Source organism: Mycteria americana (genome assembly GCF_035582795.1).
Source record: "Mycteria americana isolate JAX WOST 10 ecotype Jacksonville Zoo and Gardens chromosome Z unlocalized genomic scaffold, USCA_MyAme_1.0 Scaffold_18, whole genome shotgun sequence".
Taxonomy (NCBI): domain Eukaryota; kingdom Metazoa; phylum Chordata; class Aves; order Ciconiiformes; family Ciconiidae; genus Mycteria; species Mycteria americana.
This window is the reverse complement of record NW_027445436.1, coordinates 568,160-588,377: the sequence shown is the minus strand read 5'-3', so window position 1 is coordinate 588,377 and position 20,218 is coordinate 568,160. Positions and strand designations below refer to the sequence as shown.

The 20,218-nt window shown below is 44.6% G+C and overlaps 1 protein-coding gene and 1 long non-coding RNA gene across 3 annotated transcripts in view; both read left to right on the top strand.

The window, feature by feature from the left end:
* LOC142402954 (PI-PLC X domain-containing protein 3-like) overlaps nt 1-4,322 on the top strand; it is a 144,588-nt gene extending 140,266 nt beyond the window's left edge. The window contains exon 3 of the mRNA XM_075488933.1: nt 1,601-4,322. Within this exon, the coding sequence (XP_075345048.1) occupies nt 1,601-1,751 (151 nt within the window). The 3' untranslated portion in view covers nt 1,752-4,322. The remainder of the gene's footprint in view (nt 1-1,600) is intronic.
* The window catches only part of LOC142402955 (uncharacterized), a 904,242-nt gene that overhangs the window by 445,031 nt on the left and 438,993 nt on the right, over nt 1-20,218 (top strand). The window lies entirely within an intron of this gene.

Below are 20,218 nucleotides of genomic sequence, written 5' to 3'. Positions count from 1 at the left end.
TATTTAACACCTGACCTGTGCCTGTTACAGTTCCACAGAGTGCAGCTTTTCAGGATTACATAAACTTAAATCTAAAGATGCTGGCTGGGTTCTTATACAGCAGAGTGCTTAAGCTCAGTTTTATGAGTTGGTGTGTGTACATGCATATGCTTCAGTCATATTTAAACAACAAGTGAAATAAAATGCTTTGCTGGCCTTAAATGAGGATCTTATGGTGGATTTAAGCACATGGACAAATGTTTTGCTGAAACAAAACTTTAGTGTTATGCATTCTCCTGTAAAATCATAGAGGGGCCTAATTATAACTGGTGGGGTTTTTTTCAGTACTAAATTATATTTAAAAATGACTGATTCTGGTGGCCACTGACAAGTAAAATCTGTGTCTGCTAATAGTTCTGTTTTCTTTAGATCTGTTTTCCTAAAGCTTTTGGGACCAGATTTAGGTTCAGCATGTTCAGCTTGATTTAAATTACTGTCAGACCAACATTTTACATGTACCTTGCCTCTGTGAAAGAGGCTGTACAACATGCTGGCTGAGGGGGAATCACAGATTTATAGATTTTAGAGCAAAGGGAGAACATGATGTTCAGCTAAAATGACTACGGCCCTGCCCAGTCTGTAGGTTCTTTTATTTAACTCAACAGCTTGAGGTTGACCGAGGGTGTATTTTTAGAATGACATCCAGGCTTGATTTAAAGACTCCAAGTGCTGCAGAATTTGTCGCAATCTTTGAGTTTTTTCCAATAGTCAATTACCCTTTCTTTGAAAAATCTGTACCTTATTTTTTTGGAACTCTGTTAACTTCTGTCTTCTGAACATTGGATCTTGCTACTTCATTTCCTCTGCAGGACTAGGGAGTCCTTTATTTTTCCCATAGATATTTCTTGTGATTATTACTTTATATTTTCATGGTATCAGAAAAATTTCTTTATACTCACAAACCCAGTTAGGCAGACATCTTTTACACCCCAGTATCCCAGTGGTAGGGGTCTGACATAATAAAAATATGCCATCTTAGAAAAGAGTCGATATGACTGTGGTGCTTTTTATTTCAGTTACTAATCACTGGTTTATGATTAAATATAATTCATGACTGGGATATTAATACTGGGAAAGAAAGGGTATTTGGTATATGCTGTACTTATACCGTAGAAATCATGGTTGCTCCAGTGTCCCCCAAAATATTCTTTTTAGTATTTCCTTGAATGTGTCAAACATGCTTTACAAATGGCTTGAGTTCTCTGTTACTTCTTTTTCCATAAACAATTCCCACAGAGTCATATGGCCAGATGATATAGAAAAGGTATCTGGTCCATTCCCTTGCCCCTAGGCAAGATCAGCAATTACTGTGAGCCTGTATGACCTTCCTTTTATTCTTTTCTACTGAGAAGTTGAAATACAATCAACATATTATTTCCAAAGAGAATGAAAATTATAAAAATAAGGATTTTCAAAAAGCCTGAGTAGTAACCTGTGTCCTTTCTCACATGTTTCCCTTAGAAACCAAGTAAGATCAATGGCAGTCACTGTTGGTAAATCCTTCCTCGATGCATTTGTCTCGCTGCTTTATGAGTAATTATTGTTCCTGTTTTCTCCTTAGGGCTCTTCCTGCAATGATGCAGTGGGTCCAAACTCAGAAACCAGGAGAAAGTGGTGTGAATATTATCACTGCAGATTTTGTAGAACTTGGTGACTTTATCAGCACAGTCATAAAGCTCAACTATGCCCTGGATGAAGATGACACTACTTGATAGTACTGTAATATGTTTGTTGTTGTGTTATTTAGAATTTTAAAAAAAGATTGCATTTTAAAAGAATTATCTTGTAAAACACTGACCTTCCTATAACATGCTGAGGTATTTAGGGCTTTAGTGGGTGGGCATAGGGGAAATGTTTTAATCAATTATGATCATTTTTTACATTTGTGTTTCATGTGAAGAGCAAAACTAAACATGTTTACAGTGTTTGATAAAAGAAGGCCATTTATATGTTTTCCGTGAGGTACCAAATGCAATTCACGTGTCTTCTATGGTTATGAACAGTGCCAAAAAATTTGCTGCTTTCAGAGCAATGGAATGTATATTGCCCTCTGTCTGCTCACAGCAGGATTCATGACTGTGTGTGCATTACACTGGGAGACTAAGGACAGTATATCTGGCCTGAAAATTGTAAGCCGCTACGCTTCATCTGTTAGGTGGTTTAACTGATTGTATTTATCAGTGAGCTACAGGTTTAAATGCCTTTGTGAAGTAAATCCAAAGTCATGCCTCCAACACATGCATAATCAGTGGACAGTAAACATGATGTATTACATAGCTTGCACAGAGCACGGACTAAATCCTGCTTGCTTTTCATTCTCAAAATGGGGTTTTCCAATATCTCTGCCCTAGGTCAAGCCAGCAGATATGTGGTGCTGGCCTAACTCTGTACTAGGAGCTGCCAGTGCATATTTTCTGTGGTTCTAGCAGGAACAAAGTTAGGCCAGCTTGGAGCACCACTCCCTCCCAGATTTCATCTTATGTAAGAGCCTGATCCAATGTCCAGTGAATGTAATAGGAAAATTTCCTGTGTTTAGCATGGATTGGGCATAGGATCAGTAAATTGTGTGTACTGTAAGGTAGGCAGAATTTTGTCCCATAGTGGAAACGTGCTTTCTGCAGGATTAAAACTGCACTTAAAAAAAATAGGTGCAGTCTAAGCTTTTCTTTAAGGCAGCTACAAACACAACATTTCTCTGCTGATTACAAAAAAAACAGTGCCAGTTTCATCAGTGAAAAATCGCTGTATTAAAGAGTGTAGTAGTTCATTTTCTAGCTAATAACAATACCCTATAGTTCTTAAATTGTTTGTGGGATATAATACTGCATAACACAAGGTTGGAAGTCTACTGAATGGCACTGTTGTAGCAGCAGAATCTCTGATCATCCTACTTTTAATGAAACACATAAAGCTCAAATATATGGAAAATTTAGTAAGTTATAAAATGAGAGCATTGCTACTGTATGACACCTAACTGGATACAATGCAGTCAGTCATATCTCCTGGATACATCAATGCACAGGCACACAACTTTGGAAGGCAAAACATTTCATTTGTGCAAAACAATAGAAAATATAATGTCTTACAAGGAAAATGCTCTTTGAGATATTGCAGGACTTTATGAGATAAGACTAAAGTCAAGTTTCAATTGATATTACTAGAACTTTTGGTTGAGTGAGAAGAGAGAATGGCATCATATGGTCCTTTGCTATTTTCTGTCAGATGATAAGGACTACTATCTACCATCAGAGTTTAGAAAAACAAAAATGGTCTCATTGAACAGGTGGGTTATGGGGGGGTTGTAGGGTTTTTGTTGTTGTTTTTAGTTTAGGAAGAAGTGGAATAAAATTCCACTTGCTGCTATTTTGTACTGAGAGGGTGCCTTGGAAAAAGTGTGTGTGTGTGTGTACTATAAAGAAACATTTAAGTGTATGTGTACTATAAAGACACATTTAAATGTATGTATATGATACAAAGACATCCATGCACACTTGCATAACGATATTCTGGTTTCTGGACAGGAGTATTATAAATTTGGTTGAAGAAAACTACAGGTGTGATGAAGTTATGATGCCTCCTTCAGTAGCAGTTTTTTTCTGTATAGGTTAGGACTGTAAGATTCATCCTCAGTGAAATCTGTGATCTAAGCCAGTTAGGTTTTTTAGAGCATTAAAACTTGACCCGAACTGCCCCCAAAATTTACCAAGACTCACAGCCCATCTTTGCATTGAACAAGGGGTAGGACTCGAGTCCTTTCACCCATGGCTAAGCAAGATATGGGGTGGGTTGATTCACTTTGTTTCCACTTTCCACAGGCTCTCCAAACAAAATTAATGTAACAGGCACATAAAATGAAACATGAGCATATGTTTTCTTGAACCCTGTGCAAATTGAAAACTTGTGTGTTTTGCATAGTTTGTGAAGGAGTACCTTTTCTTTTATGTGGGGTGTTCCAAATAGAAACATGAAAATGTTTGCTTATTTATTGGAGATGTGGTGTGAAATGCTCTTTTCATTCTTCCTGTCATCCTTCAGCTACTTAAATATAGTTGAAACATTTAAACTATCCTTTTAATACAGTAAAATAATCTGAATCTTTGGGTGGAGCAAAAACTAGGTTTCTTTTTTGGATTCTGATTGAAATTCTGTTGAATCTGAGAGCACCAATACTGAGTTCCTCCTGAGACTTCCCACTCAAACACACACCAGACATACCAAGCTTTTCGCTTACACAGAGATGTACTCAAAGCAAATGTTCTGCTGTATTTAAGAAAAGGTGTGTGTGTGTGCCTGTATATATGACTAAATACAGAGCTATATCATATCTTAAGCTTATTAGCATTGTTATGAAATGTTCACTTAGCATCAGTTTTATTCTAATTGTCATTTGGGTACTGGAAAATAAAAGCAAAGCAAAAAGAAAATCCTCTGACAAGAAGGATAATAGACAAATCATATAGTTTCTCCATTAATGGGGGGGGGAATCTTAGCAAAATGTTAAATTTTGGTCAGAAAAAATATGTTTTCATTTAGCTGTCAATCTCCTTTCTGTTGGAGAAGCACAGCACTTCCTATAGTATATATACTTCAATACTACCATAGTAGGGGACAGGTAAACAAACTTGCCAAACTTGCCTTAATTACTATGTCCTGGATTCATCAAGAGTGACAGCGGCACTTTAGAAAGAGTAGAACACACTCGAACCGCCATTTCAGCGAAGCCTCCGAGGCGAGGGGCTCTGGGACAGAGGACCGCGCCGGGGGACCGTTGCTGAAACAGCTAAACTACGACAAAACCACCCAGGGAAGGAAAAAAAGGGCACGGAGAGAGAGGGCTACCGCAGCCACCCCCCCGTCCCGAGCAGGAAGGAGGGAGCTCCTGACGAGGGCCCGGCTCTGACTCAGCGTGGGCGGGGACAAGAGTGAGGGGGCCAATTCCCCTCCCGTACAAGAGCAGCCCCCAGGGAGCACGGCGAACAGGGCGTGGCGCGGCAGAAGGGCGTGGCGCGGCAGTTCGCACAGGCAGGGTATGTAGGGAAGGCGAAGGCACCCTACCAGCTCAAGAGACGAGTTCATTCGGTAGTCCCCATCCTTTCAGAAGAAACTTAGCTATGGTCTTCACTCGTCAGAAAGCGATGCCCTCTGTGCTCGCCAGAGTGGATGTGGCTACCCAGATGGAGCTCCCACAAAAACATGCAGCCACCCAGGTCTCAGGCTGCAGGGAGTGCCAGGGCCTCTCACTGTTCATGGATGGCAGCAGTGAGGACAGCTGTGTGAGGTGCGACCAGGTGGATGATTTGCTCTGCATGGTGGCAGAACTACAGGAGGAGGTAGAAAGGTTAAGGAGCATCAGGGAGGCTGAGAAAGAGATCGACTGGTGGTGCCATGCTCTGCCCCCCTGAGACAGGAACAGGAGCAGCAGCAGCCACCAGTAAGAACCCACAATCAAGGGGATCCTGTATCCCCACCACCACCAGGCTGAAGGCAGCAGCTCAAAGGAAAAGAATGAACAGAGGCAAGTCCACGCTCGTGGTGGCAGGCGAAGGCCCTCCTTGCCCACCTCGCCTTCCCAGGTGCCTCTGTACAACAGGTATGAGGCCCTGGAGGTGGAAGGCCAGTCAATGGAGGATGGGGATGACAGTCCATCTACACCAGAGCTGTCGCCTAGGTCAGAAAAGCATACCTCTCATATCAACACCACCTCCCCAAGGAAGAGAAGATGGGTTATAGTTGTGGGCGACTCCCTTCTAAGGGGAACCAAGGGTCTGATATGCCGGACGGACCCTCCTCTTAGGGAAGTCTGCTGCCTCCCTGGGGCCCGGGTGAAGGATATCACTAGGATACTCCCTAGCCTGGTACGGCCCTCGGACTATTACCATCTACTGCTCTTCCCTGTGGGGGGCGATGAAGCTGCAACACAAAGTCCTAGGGCAGTCAAAAGAGACTTCAGGGCCTTGGGACAGCTAGTAAGGGACTCTGGAGCACAGGTTATTTTCTCCTCTCTCCTTCCAGTTGTGGGCGGTGACACTAGAAGGAACAGAGGTACCCAAACTATCAACTCATGGCTCCGTGGCTGGTGTCATTGCCACAATTTTGGGGTTTTTTAGATAACGGGATGGCCTACGCAGCACCAGGTTTGCTGACGTCTGATGGGATTCATCTTTCTCAAAGGGGAAAGAGAATCTTTGCTCAGGAGCTTGCGGGGCTCATCAACAGAGATTTAAACTAGACTTGAAGGGGGAGGGGGATAATATCAGGCTTGCCCGAGAGAAGCTGAGGGACGACGTGCCACGGTTAGAGGGAGCGGGTGCTAGCGAGGGCACTCAGCCTGTGTCTCTGAGATGTGTGGGGTACACTGGGGCACAGCTGAAGTTGTGCAGAGTTGAGCTAGGGCATACTGAGGCAATAGGAGCCAAGAGGGAAACACCAGTGAAACACCTCAAAGCACACAAGGGGTGTTCCTCTATGAAGGAGACATGGACGACAGCCCAGCTGAAGTGCCTGTACACCAATGCACGCAGCATGGGCAACAAGCAGGAGGAGCTGGAAGCCATTGTACACCAGGAAAACTATGATATGGTGGCCATCACAGAAACGTGGTGGGATGACTCGCACAACTGGAGTGTGGCGATGGATGGCTATAAACTCTTCAGGAGGGATAGGCGAGGCAGGAGAGGTGGTGGGGTAGCCCTGTATGTTAGGGAGTGTTTGGATAGTTTAGAGCTTAATGATGGTGATGATAGGGTGGAGTGTCTATGGGTAAGGATCAGGGGGAAGGCCAACAAGGCAGATATTGTGGTGGGAGTCTGTTACACACCACCCAACCAGGATGAGGAGACAGATGAACTATTCTATAAGCAGCTGGGAGAAGCCTCACAATTGCTACCCTTGTTCTTGTGGGGGACTTCAACCTACTGGATGTCTGCTGGAAATACAATACAGCAGAGGGGAAACAGTCTAGGAGGTTCCTGGAGTGTGTGGCAGATGATAACTTCCTGACACAGCTGGTGAGTGAGCCAACTAGGGAAGGTGACCTGCTGGACCTCTTGTTCACGAACAGAGATGGACTTGTGAGCGATGTGATGGTTGGAGGCCATCTTGGGCAGAGTGATCATGAAATGATAGAGGTTTTGATACGTGGAGAAGCGGCAAGGGGGGTCAGCAGAACTGCCACCTTGGACTTCCGGAGGGCGGACTTTGGCCTGTTTAGGAGACTGGTCGAGAGAGTCCCCTGGGAGGCAGCCCTAAAGGGCAAAGGAGTCCAGGAAGGCTGGACATTCTTTAAGGAGGAAGTCCTAAAGGCACAAGAGCAGGCTGTCCCCAGGTGCCGAAAGACGACCCGGCAGGGAAGAAGACTGGCCTGGCTGAATATTAACCGAATATTAACCGAGAAATTAACCGAATTACAGTGGATGTGCATCTGGTAGTTCCGAATCCATATACGTTGTTATCATCAGTACCTGAAAATAATGTTTATTTTACAGTACTGGATTTAAAGGATGCTTTCTTTTGTATACCTCTGGAAAAGGAAAGCCAGAAATTGTTCACATTTCTGGGAATGGGAATGGGAATGGGAATGGGAAAGTCCAACCACTGGAAGGAAAGAGAGCTTTGGCTAGAACTCAGGAGAAAGAGGAGAGTCTACAACCTCTGGCAGAAGGGGCAGGCAACTCAGGAGGACTACAAAGGTGTAGCAAGGTTGTGCAGGGAGAAAATTAGAAGGGCCAAAGCCAAGCTAGAGCTCAGTCTGGCTACTGCTGTAAAAGACAACAAAAAATACTTCTTCAAATACATTAGCAGCAAAAGGAGAGCTAAGGAGAATCTCTAGCCTGTAGTAGACGGGGGAGGGAGCATCATAGTGACCAAGGATGAGGAAAAGGCTGAGGTACTTAATGCCTTCTTTGCCTCAGTCTTTAATAGTAGGGCCAATTGTTCTCTGGGTACCCAGCCTCTGGAGTTGGAAGACAGGGACAGGGACCAGAATGGAGCCCCCATAATCCAGGGGGAAATGGTGAGTGACCTGCTACACCACTTAGACACTCACAAGTCTATGGGGCCTGATGAGATCCACCTGAGAGTAGTGAAGGAATTGGCAGAAGTGCTCACCAAGCCCCTTTCCATCATTTACCAGCAGTCCTGGCTAACTGGGGAAGTCCCTGCTGACTGGAGATTACCAAATGTGACACCTATCTACAAGAAGGGCTGGAAGGAGGACCCGGGGAACTACAGGCCTGTCAGCCTGACCTTGGTGCCGGGGAAGCTGATGGAGCAGATCATCTTGAGTGCCATCACACGGCATGTAGAGGATAACCAAGGGATCAAGCCCAGCCAGCATGGGTTCAGGAAAGGCAGGTCCTGCTTGACCAACCTGATCTCCTTCTACGACAAGGTGACCCGCCTAGTGGATGAGGGGAAGGCTGTGGATGTTGTCTATCTAGACTTCAGCAAAGCCTTTGACACGGTTTCCCACAGCATTCTCCTGGAGAAACTGGCTGCTCATGGTTTGGATGGGTGTAGTCTTTGCTGGGTAAAGAACTGGCTGGATGGCCAGGCCCAAAGAGTGGTGGTGAATGGAGTTTACTCCAGTTGGCGGCCGGTCACAAGTGGTGTCCCCCAGGGCTCTGTGTTGGGGCCAGTTCTGTTTAACATCTTTATCAATGATCTGGATGAAGGGATTGAGTGCACCCTCAGTAAGTTTGCGGACGACACCAAGTTGTGTGGGAGTGTTGATCTCCTTGAGGGGAGGAAGGCTCTGCAGAGGGACCTGGACAGGCTGGATCAATGGGCTGAGGTCAATTGTATGAGGTTCAACAAGGCTAAGTGCAAGGTCCTGCACTTGGGCCACAGCAACCCCATGCAACGCTACAGGCTTGGGGAAGAGTGGCTGGAAAGCTGCCAGGCAGAGAAGGACCTGGGGGTGTTGGTTGACAGCCACCTGAATATGAGCCAGCAGTGTGCCCAGGTGGCCAAGAAAGCCAAAAGCATCCTGGCTTGTATCAAAAATAGTGTGGCCAGCAGGACTAGGGAAATGATCATGCCCCTGTACTCGGCATTGGTGAGGCCGCACCTTGACTACTGTGTTCAGTTTTGGGCCCCCCACTACAAGAGGGACATTGAGGTGCTGGAGCGTGTCCAGCGAAGGGCAACGAAGCTGGGGAAGGGTCTGGAGCGTAAGTCTTATGAGGAATGGCTGAGGGAACTGGGGTTGTTTAGCCTGGAGGAAAGGAGGCTGAGGGGAGACCTTATTGCTCTCTATAACTACCTGAAAGGAGGTTGTAGAGAGGTGGGGGTTGGTCTCTTCTCCCAGGTAACAAGTGATAGGACGAGAGGAAATGGCCTCAAGTTGCGCCAGGGGAGGTTTAGACTGTATATTAGGAAATTTTTCTTCACTGAAAGGGTTGTCCAGCACTGGAACAGGCTGCCCAGGGAAGTGGTTGAGTTGCCATCCCTGGAGGTATTTAAAAGACGTTTGGATGAAGTGCTTAGGGACATGGTATAGTGGTGGTCTTGGTAGTGTTAGGTTTACGGTTGGACTTGATGATCTTAAAGGTCTTTTCCAACCTATATGATTCTTTGATTCTGTGATCTGGGATAGAGTTAATTTTCTTCCTAGTAGCTGGTATAGTGCTGTGGTTTGGATTTTAGTATGAGAATAGTATTGATAACACACTGATGTTTTGGCTGTTGCTAAGTGGTGTTTACACTGGTCAAGGACTTTTCAGCTTCCCCTGCTCTGCCAGGTGCACAAGAAGCTGGGAGGGGGCACAGCCAGGACAGCTGACCCAAACTGGCCAAAGGGCTATTCCATACCATATGGCCTCATGCTCAGTATATAAACTGGGGGGAGTTGGCCAGTGATCGCTGCTCGGGGACTGGCTGGGTGTCTGTCAGTGGGTGGTGAGTGGTTGTATCACTTGTTTTTTTTTCCCTTGGGTGTCGGAGTGGGAGACGGACCCGGAGTAACGATGAATCTCAATATGAGTATGGTCGTTCTCGTTTATTCAGATTACTTAACAGGTTTATATAGATGCTAAGCAAAGCACGCGCTAACAGCAACTATTCTATTGGATAACTATACTTGTCCACGCGCTTAAAACAATTATATGATTGGTACAAAGTTGCCGTTCACGCACTGTTCACAAAGGGGGTCTTATCAACACTTTCCCAGGCTTAGTCCCGTTTATCTTGCTTTACCAAGTACTCCTTCTGCTGTTCTCAAGGGAATTTCACCTTGATCTCTGGCTCCCAGGCCCCATCAAAGGCTGGATTGCTCACATCAATTAAGCTGTGTCCTTTTTCACTTAACCATTCTTCCACAATTCCCCCTTCTTGTTTTTGAGCGATCCAGGCATGATTTATCATTGTTCTAAAAGCCTTTTTTACACAGCTACATGCTACGCAAAAACACAGACCTATGATAACCAAAATTATTAAAAGTCGTAATCCCTCAGCTAACAAACCCTTTAGCCATGATGGTAAGGACCCAAACAAACTGGTTAACCACTCATCAAAAAACCCCTGATTTTGTCGAATTTTGTTGGCATGCTCTTTCAGCCATCGTAGTTGTTTGTGAATTGATTCACTGTGATCAGACAGGTTCATACAACACATGCCTTCAAAATCCTCACAACCATGACCTTGGGCTAATAATAAAAAATCAATTGCTGCTCTATTTTGCAAAATTGCGTGGCGTAAGCTATTTTGATCCTCTAATAGTGTTTCTATTACCTGGGTGGTGACTTTTGCTTGTTTTTTAGCCCAACAGGCTAATTGCCCAACCTGTTTCAGGGCTCGTCCTGCTGCCCCCCCAGGTATGAGCAGGGACAGGAACACTCTCTCAGTGGTACTGAGGAGGGCAAGTTCATCATCACAATCCGGGGAAAGACCCGTGATTTCTCGTTTGGTTCGATGTTTGATTTCTATTGTTTTATTTCTTACATCTTTCCACCAATTTTGATCTGGGGCTAATAACGTTAATTTTCCAAGATAGCACGGCCCACCAAATACGTTCTGTGGAACTCCTTGCCACGCTCTATCACCACATATTAAAAAGACATCTGGAGGCAAGGCCTTAGGAGTGCCATTGTTCCAGATTGGTACTCCTCCCTTAGTCTCGGCTCCTAGGGCCGCCTGGTCCCCACAATAACCAGCTGGATCGTAATAATCGTTATAGCGCCTTTCTTTTGATGTGACATTAGTCCACTCAATCCAGTTAGATGTTCTATAATAATTGGTGCCAGTAAAGGCGGGTCCTCCAAATATAAAACAAGTTTGAGTCCAATTTTTTGTTTTATTGCCAATTCTCATTGATCCTAATAAGCTTAACTCTTGGGGGTCCCACGGCAGTGTAACATTTAGACTATTGATGAGTGTGGCACTGCAGCCACTAACATTGGTAGCTCGACTACAGTTTTTTGTAGCAAAACTACTAAAGTCAGTTGCCTTAAAACCTGGTACCCCTAGTAGACACGTCCGGAAAGGCTCTGTAGCAGACACAAGTGAGAGGCAAAACGCTTGTTGACCTGTTTTGTTCGCCCAGGTAACCCACATATTTTCTCTGGGCTCAATTTTGTGAAGACTCATCACCACCGGGAGTACTATCCCGATGATCAGGGGTAGGTTCATCTTGCTTGTCGGATGAGCCATGAGGAGTTAGAACAGGCTTCACGTTTCTGCTCGGCACCCACACTGGACCGTGACTTTGGATCTCTGTATCCACTGATTCCGTCTTAACATCTGCCATAATTTTCCTTGTGGTTGTTGAGAGTGTATTTTACCACCGTAGCCTAATAGGGCATTCTGTATGGCCTCAGCATTACGAAGCCACCACTCTACCTCCACAGTACTAACAGGTATACTAATGTCCTCTGGTTCCTGGCCACTAATTTCTATAATTCGTGACCGTCCTTTCCGTATTAATTCGCCTACTGCTTCAGTTCGTGTTTGGATACTCCTTTTTGGTTGTACGCTTAAAAATACCCATTCTAAAATATTGAACATATCTCCTTGTCCTTTGCATTTGGCAGTGGCAGTGGCATTTAATTGAAAGGTTGAGGTGAGTTCCCCTTTCTTATTTTGCCACTGACAAATGACTGCATAAGGTGAGTCTTTTCCATTACAGACGATTAACGATATTGGCAGTGGTAAGATGCGGCGCGATGACCAAGCTGCGTGCATTTTTTGAATGATTTGCTGTAGCACCGAGTGGTGCTCCATTGTTAATGTCACTTTGTCCGCAGGATTTGTCCCGCGCAATAACGCAGTCAGGGGTGCAATGTCAGTATTAGAAATACCAACACAATTGCGAACCCATTGAATGTCCCCAAGCAAGGTTTGGATGTCATGTAAGGTATGCAGTTGAGGGACAAGCTCTGTTTTTTGTGGTCGGATTTTTGAGTCTGTAATAGACCACCCAAGATATTTCCAAGGGGCAGTATGCTGCACCTTCTCTGGTGCAATGACAAGCCCCTTTTTCGCTAATATGGTGATGAGCTGGCGCAATGACTCGTCTGAGAATGGCTGTTCTCGACAGCAAAGAATATCGTCCATATAATGATAAATTATCGTATTTGACCATTGGGCTCGAAGTGGTTGCAGCGCCCACGCTACATACAATTGACACAATGTGGGTGAATTTTTCATTCCTTGTGGTAAAACAACCCATTCGTATCGCTCTGCCGGTGCAGCCTTGTTCATCGTCGGCACAGAGAAGGCGAAACGTTGAGTGTCTTGCGGGTGCAGTGGAATGGTAAAAAAACAGTCTTTTAAGTCGACTATCAAGATGTGCCATCCGCGTGGTAACATACTGAGAGATGGCATTCCGGGCTGCAACGCACCCATAGATTGCATTTGGTCATTGACCTTACGCAAGTCATGCAAAAGTCGCCATTTTCCACTTTTCTTCGGGATTACAAAAATGGGAGTGTTCCAGGGACTAACAGAAGGCTTAATATGTCCAGCTGCCAGTTGTTCAGCAACCAATTGTTTGGCAATTTGCAGTCGCTCTTTAGTCATGGGCCACTGGTCAACCCACACAGGCTCATTTGTAAGCCATGTAAGTGACGGGTTGGGCGGCTGCTCCCCAGTGCCCATGACTAAAAATGCTTTGTTGTCAGAACGGCTCCAATTTGACTTAGCACATCTCGCCCGATTAGTGCTTCTAACGTCCCAGGCAAGGGCAACACATACACCTTAAGAGTGGCATGCTGCCCCTCCGGAAACTGTAAATGTATTGGATGTTTGCTAATATAGGGTACTGATTGTCCACCAACTCCTGCAATACTTGATGTTGGTAGTTCTACTGGCCAACTTGAAGGCCATATGTTGCGGCTGATGATTGTAACATCCGCCCCAGTATCTAACATCGCATCAATTTGTTGCGATGTGCCCTGTTGAGTAATAGTAATTTTCATTGTTGGCCGCTGATTTAATTTTGTTGTAAAACAAACAGCAGGGCCAGTGGACCCGAAACCTTGATTGCCCCGTCGAACATTTGATTGAGGCATATGGGTCAATGGGTTGCTAATAGCAACTATTTGTGCGATTTTACTACCTTTAGGAATAAACACTGGTGGACAAACAGTATAGACCATGATGTAGATACGACCCGTGTAATCTGCGTCGATTACTCCAGGTAACACGATGAGACCTTGTATACCGGCGGAGGACCGGCCTAGTAGCAATCCTCCAACGTTGCTTTCTTGATGAACAAGAGGTCCTATAACATTGCTGGGAACTTTCTGGACATTAGAGTCAACGAGGGTGACATCTACTGTGGTTTCCACGTCGACTCCCAGGCTTCCTCGGGTGGCTGGTAGGCACTGTTGTAGAAAACCCGTGTTCCGTTTTGGGGGTTCATTTGTGTCTGCGCGCGACCTCTCTCCGCGCTCGGCTTCCAGTTTCCCGAGCATGCCTTGGTAGCATGATTGTTTTTCTGGCAGTGGTCACACCAAACTGCAGCACGACAATTCGTTTTCATGTGGCCTGATTCCCCACAGCGAAAGCAGCTGCCACGAAAAGGTTGTCCTGGCGGTCGGCGAGGTTTTCCTTTGGGAGCAGGGCCTTGTTTTTTCTGCACCACTGCAACTAGTGGCTGCATTATTTCTCGAACTGCTCCCTGGACCGCAGCAGCAACGGTATTTCCCTGTCGTTGTGTTTCGGCTCTTTCTACTCGTAGAAGCATTTCCTCTACTCCAGCTCCTTTGGGCAAACTGGCTAGCATTTGTCTTGTTGTCTTATTAGCATTATCAAAAGCTAATATTTTGAACATTTGTTGTCTGTTGTCTTCTGATAAATCAGGATGATTCATGATAGCTTCCCAGAGCCGATCTACAAAATTACTGTATTTCTCGGTTGCTCCTTGTTGGAGATTACTAAAGGAGGGAACGTTGGATCCCGGTAGGCTAAGGAATGCCTCAAGTGCTAGCTGAGCAGACAATTGTAGCATATTCGCTGGAAAAGTTATCTGCACTTGATAGTCGCTGTATGGTCCTTGCCCTACGAGCATATCCGCAGTGATTCCACGAAGTGGGTCCCCGTCTCTTTGTCTTTGAGCAGCAACATTAATGGCTCGCTGTTGCCAGGATGACATCCACAGTAAATACTGTGTTGGGGTAAGTAACAGTCTCATCAGGTTTTGACAATCATATGGACACATCAGGTCGGCAGAAAAGATCCAACTAACAATTTGTCTTGTAGCCTCGGATTTTAATCCATATGTGGAGACGGTGGTTCGGGCTTGTTGCAGTATTTTCCAATCATGAGGCTCCCACTTTCCTTGCCCGTCTCTCTGCACAACTGGAAACGCTAGTGTCATAGGGCCTTCAGCCCCCCCCACAGGCTTCCACTGTCCTTCTACAATTGCATCTTTGATGACACCACTCCAGCGTGTGGTTCTAGGGAGTGCTGGAGGGTTCATTAAACATGGAGGCACAGCTTCGCCTTTCCTTTTTGTTTGTAATTCCAGAGTATCAAGACGTTTTAAAACTGCTTGCAACATTTTTGCAGTAGCATCAGAGGATTGTGGCAGCTCCTCCCCGCTAGGTGGTGTGGTAGTTCCAGAGGATTCCGTAGAGGGAGGTAGAGGCGGATAGAACGAGGTTGAGGGCGGCAACGGAGGCGCGGAGGGTGGTTCACTGGGCGGAGCTGCAGGGGGAAGTCGGCAGGCTGTTCCGCCCAAGTCGTTACGTTTTGTCGCTCCCGCCCCTCCAGGGGGTTTTGGCGGAGCTACTTCCGCATTCGCTTCACAGTTTGCATTAACCCTGCTAACTGGAACTTCCGCCTTTTCTGGCTCCTGCACTGATTCCGCCATAACACGCAGTTCAGAAACGTTTTTACAGACAGTTCCAGACGCGCCTCTCACGGCAGGCAGCCCAAAAAATCGCGCAATAGGTCCCGGTTTGATTTCGGGCTTATCTTTAGACACTCCCGGACCTAACATTTGGGCAGCAGCGCAAGCTACTTCCCTCTCCGCCTTCATCGCTTTCAAAGTTTCCAAGACAGTGTTCCAGAGTCCACGAACCGCCTTTATTTCCTTTTCTTCCTTTTTATCCCCCTCTATTGTTTTCTGCCACATTGTTCCTCCAAAATCTCGCCATTCCGATACGGAAAATAACATGCAGGTGTCAGAAAAGTGACCCCAACATTGTCCCAATTTAATCAACCTTATTAACTGCTTCACTGGTGCTTCTATCCCTCTCTTAGAGAGGATTCCAGTGAGCAACGTGGCCGCAGCTTCTGTTTCCATCACTGCGCCTGAGAGGTGAGGAGCGACCTCACACCGGCGTCTGCCCTGCTTCTTGCTCCAGGCAGCGCTTCCCTCAGCCGTGGTTTCCCAACTCCCCTCCTCTAGCTGCTTACCGCAGTCACGGAGATTTCATCGGTGCATCCTCTGCTACCAGATGTCGGAGTGGGAGACGGACCCGGAGTAACGATGAATCTCAATATGAGTATGGTCGTTCTCGTTTATTCAGATTACTTAACAGGTTTATATAGATGCTAAGCAAAGCACGCGCTAACAGCAACTATTCTATTGGATAACTATACTTGTCCACGCGCTTAAAACAATTATATGATTGGTACAAAGTTGCCGTTCACGCACTGTTCACAAAGGGGGTCTTATCAGCACTTTCCCAGGCTTAGTCCCGTTTATCTTGCTTTACCAAGTACTCCTTCTGCTGTTCTCAAGGGAATTTCACCTTGATCTCTGGCTCCCAGGCCCCATCAAAGGCTGGATTGCTCACATCAATTAAGCTGTGTCCTTTTTCACTTAACCATTCTTCCACACTTGGGCTTTGTTTCTCTGTCTCTCTTGTTGTTTTCCTTTTCATTAAACTTTATTATTATTGTTGTTGTTATTATATTTTTTTCTTTTTCCCTATTATTAAACTGTTCTTGTCTCAACCCACAAGTTTTCTTACTTTTGCTCTTCTGATTCTCTCCCCCCTCCCACCATGGGGGGAGGGTGGAGCGAGTGGCTGTGTGGTGCTTGGTTGCTGATTGAAGCTAAACCATGACATACTGAAACAAAGAAGTGTGTGTGGGGGCATACTATCCACACTTTTCTGGCAATTGCATTTGTGAGGCCCCAAAACTGTAATCAAACTGTCCTGATAGGGATGCACTCCTTGTTGATATTGTTTGGGAGATCTCGCCGGAAAAGAACAAGCCAGAAAGGACTATGCAGCACAACTTGACCGTTCAAGAGCTCAGTTCTTCCACCCATATGCAGCTAAAACTTTCTTTGGTTTCAACCAGAAATGTGCTTGTGGGGTTGGGTCAGACGCGTTGTTGTGACCTGATTCATTGGGGAGGTTTCTACACATGTATTATGAGGAATCTTGCATGGGAAATTATATGACTGTAATCAGCCTATCAGAGGAAAAATACCTGTCTACACTATTGATCTTCATAAGCATATGTTTACTCAAACTGTCATGTCATTCTTTGTCAAAACTTTTTTTTCTCTTCCTGTGCATGTTTTCCCCCTTGCTATGTTCATTGTATACACATCAAGTAGTATTGTTTTCTGACATTTTCACATGATTATTTGATTCTTTCTTTCAGTCACTTGAAAAATTGCAACTGCGTTGCACAACACAAGGTGAAAGGCAGTGTCTCAGCTCGTGTAAACCTGCCTGGCTCCATTTTTCAGTTTACGCAAGCTGAGAATCTCTTTCAATACTGATCCATCCTGCAGCGATTTGAACCAAATAGCAGCTGGTTCCAGGGGTCTGATTCCTGCCTTGTGTGGAGAGGGGTAAGATCAGAATCGGACCACAGGAGCCTAGTTTTAAAATCAGTGGGTTATTTACATTCATTTGCTGTTGGTTACATTACTGGTTTTGTAGGTTTTGCCAATTTCAAGCCATTCTTTTAAACATACATGTGTATATATATATACATATGTGTGTGAGAGGGAATGTATGATCCTGTATGCTGGGCTAAGTCTTTCTGTCATACTGATATAAATCTAGACCATTTCTACTAATTTCAAAGCAGTTACTAAAGTTTTACCCTGGGATGAAAGGGAGCAGATAGTCAGTGTATAGTAAGTATATGCTGTGTTGCAAAGGAAATTTTAAATTGTGGAGGTTAACTCCACAATATCAAAAAAGTAGAGTGCCCTGAAAATATAGTATATGGAGCACTAGGTATTAGCAACTGAGTAGACTATTTGGTGATTTCAACAGTTCAGTTAACACCATTTTAAACTTCTAAACTCCTTTTCAGTGAAGTAAAAGCTAATAATGTGTGATATATTTGCCGTATCTCAGTGGTAGCTTCTGTTACATACAGTCAACGTTGTTCTGAATTGTATATGTTTACCCAATGATGAGGTTAAAATATGCTGTATAGTATGTGCAATGTATCGATTACAAGTATGTTGGAGTTCAGTGATCTATTTAGTTTTTACTGTGCTGCTGTTTTGTAGGGGGGTGTGTGTGTGTATGGGAGTATGGATTGTCTACAATGTACAAGGAAATAATAATTAATCCTAAAGGAAAAGGGCAGTTATGTAACCTGCCTTAATGCATTTGCATAATCTTGTTTGAATCTTATAAGTATCAGTTCTGATTTCAAACGTTACCAAGGATTGTCCACAGGGCCGCCTTCACTTTTTGGCACTAAGGAGTTAAACTTGAAGTTACTTGGAGCTCACTTACATATTGGTAAATAAAGAATAGCATGTTTGCCTGATCAACTGCCTTGATTGTACAAGGTGGCAAAGACGTGGTTTCCAGTGTGATATGGATCAAATCACTTCTGTGCACACACAGCTCCCGCTGATGTCAGCGGGAATTGTGTTCATGTTATTGAATGGTCTAAAACTCCTCTTCTGGGATACAATCATGATACGAAGGTGGTGATATCCTGGCTTTGGGGAAGTGCCTGGATGCTATGCAATACTACTCGTGTCCCATGCTGGAACGTAGCTGTAAATTTGCAGGAAGAGCTTTGAACTCTGCTCCAATCCAGGGTGGACTATAACAATTCTTATGTTAAAATGATAAATGTCAGAGGCTGAGCAGCCTGGCCTGGTCTGCCCACGTACAGCATTCTGCTTTCAGGAGCTGTGGCAGCTTTAATTAGAAAAGCAATAATAATTTCCCAGTGGCTGGCAGGACCTCTAGTCTTCTAGTTAGGAATCTCTACATTGCCCACAGGTATGACCCCTCTACCATTCCCACAGCCAGGTCTAGCTCTCCCTTCATGGTTTCTGTCTGAGATGCTTCTGCCTGATGCCAAGGGTAATTCTGAAAGACTTACTGAACACAGAGAGAGTCCACCTCATTCCTGGCCCATTGAGCAGGAGTAGGCAGAGCATACCTGGCCTACAGTACGTTTGGTGTGAGGTCAGCTTCAGTCAGATCCACCTGGGCAGTGATTGAGGGAAGGCAGAAGTCTGATTTCAGACCCTCTTCTGTTATCTTTGTCTACTTAAAGTGCAACATCTTCCCACTCTTCTCCTTTGCCTCTACTCAGTGCTTCTTATCTCAGCTTCTGCATACTCTCCCTTTAACTGCCAGCTGTGAGCAACATTGCTCAAAGTGAGTATTATAGGTTTGTCATCCTCAGTACACCATCACAATCCAGAAGTTCTTATAAGATGTTGAGTACAGGGCTAAAAGATGGCAGTGTCCCACATCATCAGATGGCTCATCTGATGAGCACATATGGCAGTGTCCCACATCATCAGATAATTGTCATCAGATGTCCCGAGATGGTTTATCTCCACACTCCAAGTTATGTACACACGTCCTCTTAGATGGGCCTCACCTTGGCTGATGACAATTCAGTTTTAAACTTTCTCCCTCCAAATTAAAAACAGATTGGATGATACACCAATGAGTATCTCCTAAGATAGAGGTACACTTAGGCTTTTTTTTCTGCAGTGAGATAACATGTACTAGTCTCTTCCCTCAGCTCTTGGTCCTACAAAAGTCAATTTGATCGGCAGAGATTCCTAGAGTGGCTGAAATGCTTGACACTAGCAAATCAGTTTTGCTGTGAAGCTGGGATCCTTAAAGCAGAATTCTGGGCTTTATATGTAATTATTATTATTGAAAAAAAAAAGTGGTTAAAAATACAACTTAAAAAAAAGAAATAGCTGGGCTTGTCAGGACAGATGTTAAGTTTTTGACTGCCTCAATCATGAGTAGCTTTAGGATCATGCAGGGTGATGACTAGTATGTTATTGCCACACTGCCTCCTGATACTGTTCAGGGTCTCTGCACAGAAGCCTTATTATTCCCAGTGAGCATTAATGCATTTGAATGACTTTTCTCCGTTTCAGTGGGAAGGACAATTGTTTAACACTGAGGACATGGAGTTCCCTGTGTGTTGTGCCCACAAAGGTTCACAGAGCTGCACCTTCTCTTTTTAGGATCTATTCAATGGTACTTTAATAAATGTGTAAAAAAAAAAACAAACCTACAGTTCTGTATAGCAAATGTGAATTTTTATGACAAGAATGTGTATTTAATGAAAAAAAAAGAATAATATAAAATCCAGTTTCTTTGTATCCAGTGAAACATCTAATAAAGCTCTGGTACCTGTATTCTTGGTGTATGGCTTGGTATATGGCTGCATTCAAGACATTACATGTTGGAGGCTTCTTAAACACAATTTTGCAATATGGGATGGTCGGATGTTAGACCCAGGCTGTGCTATTACGTTA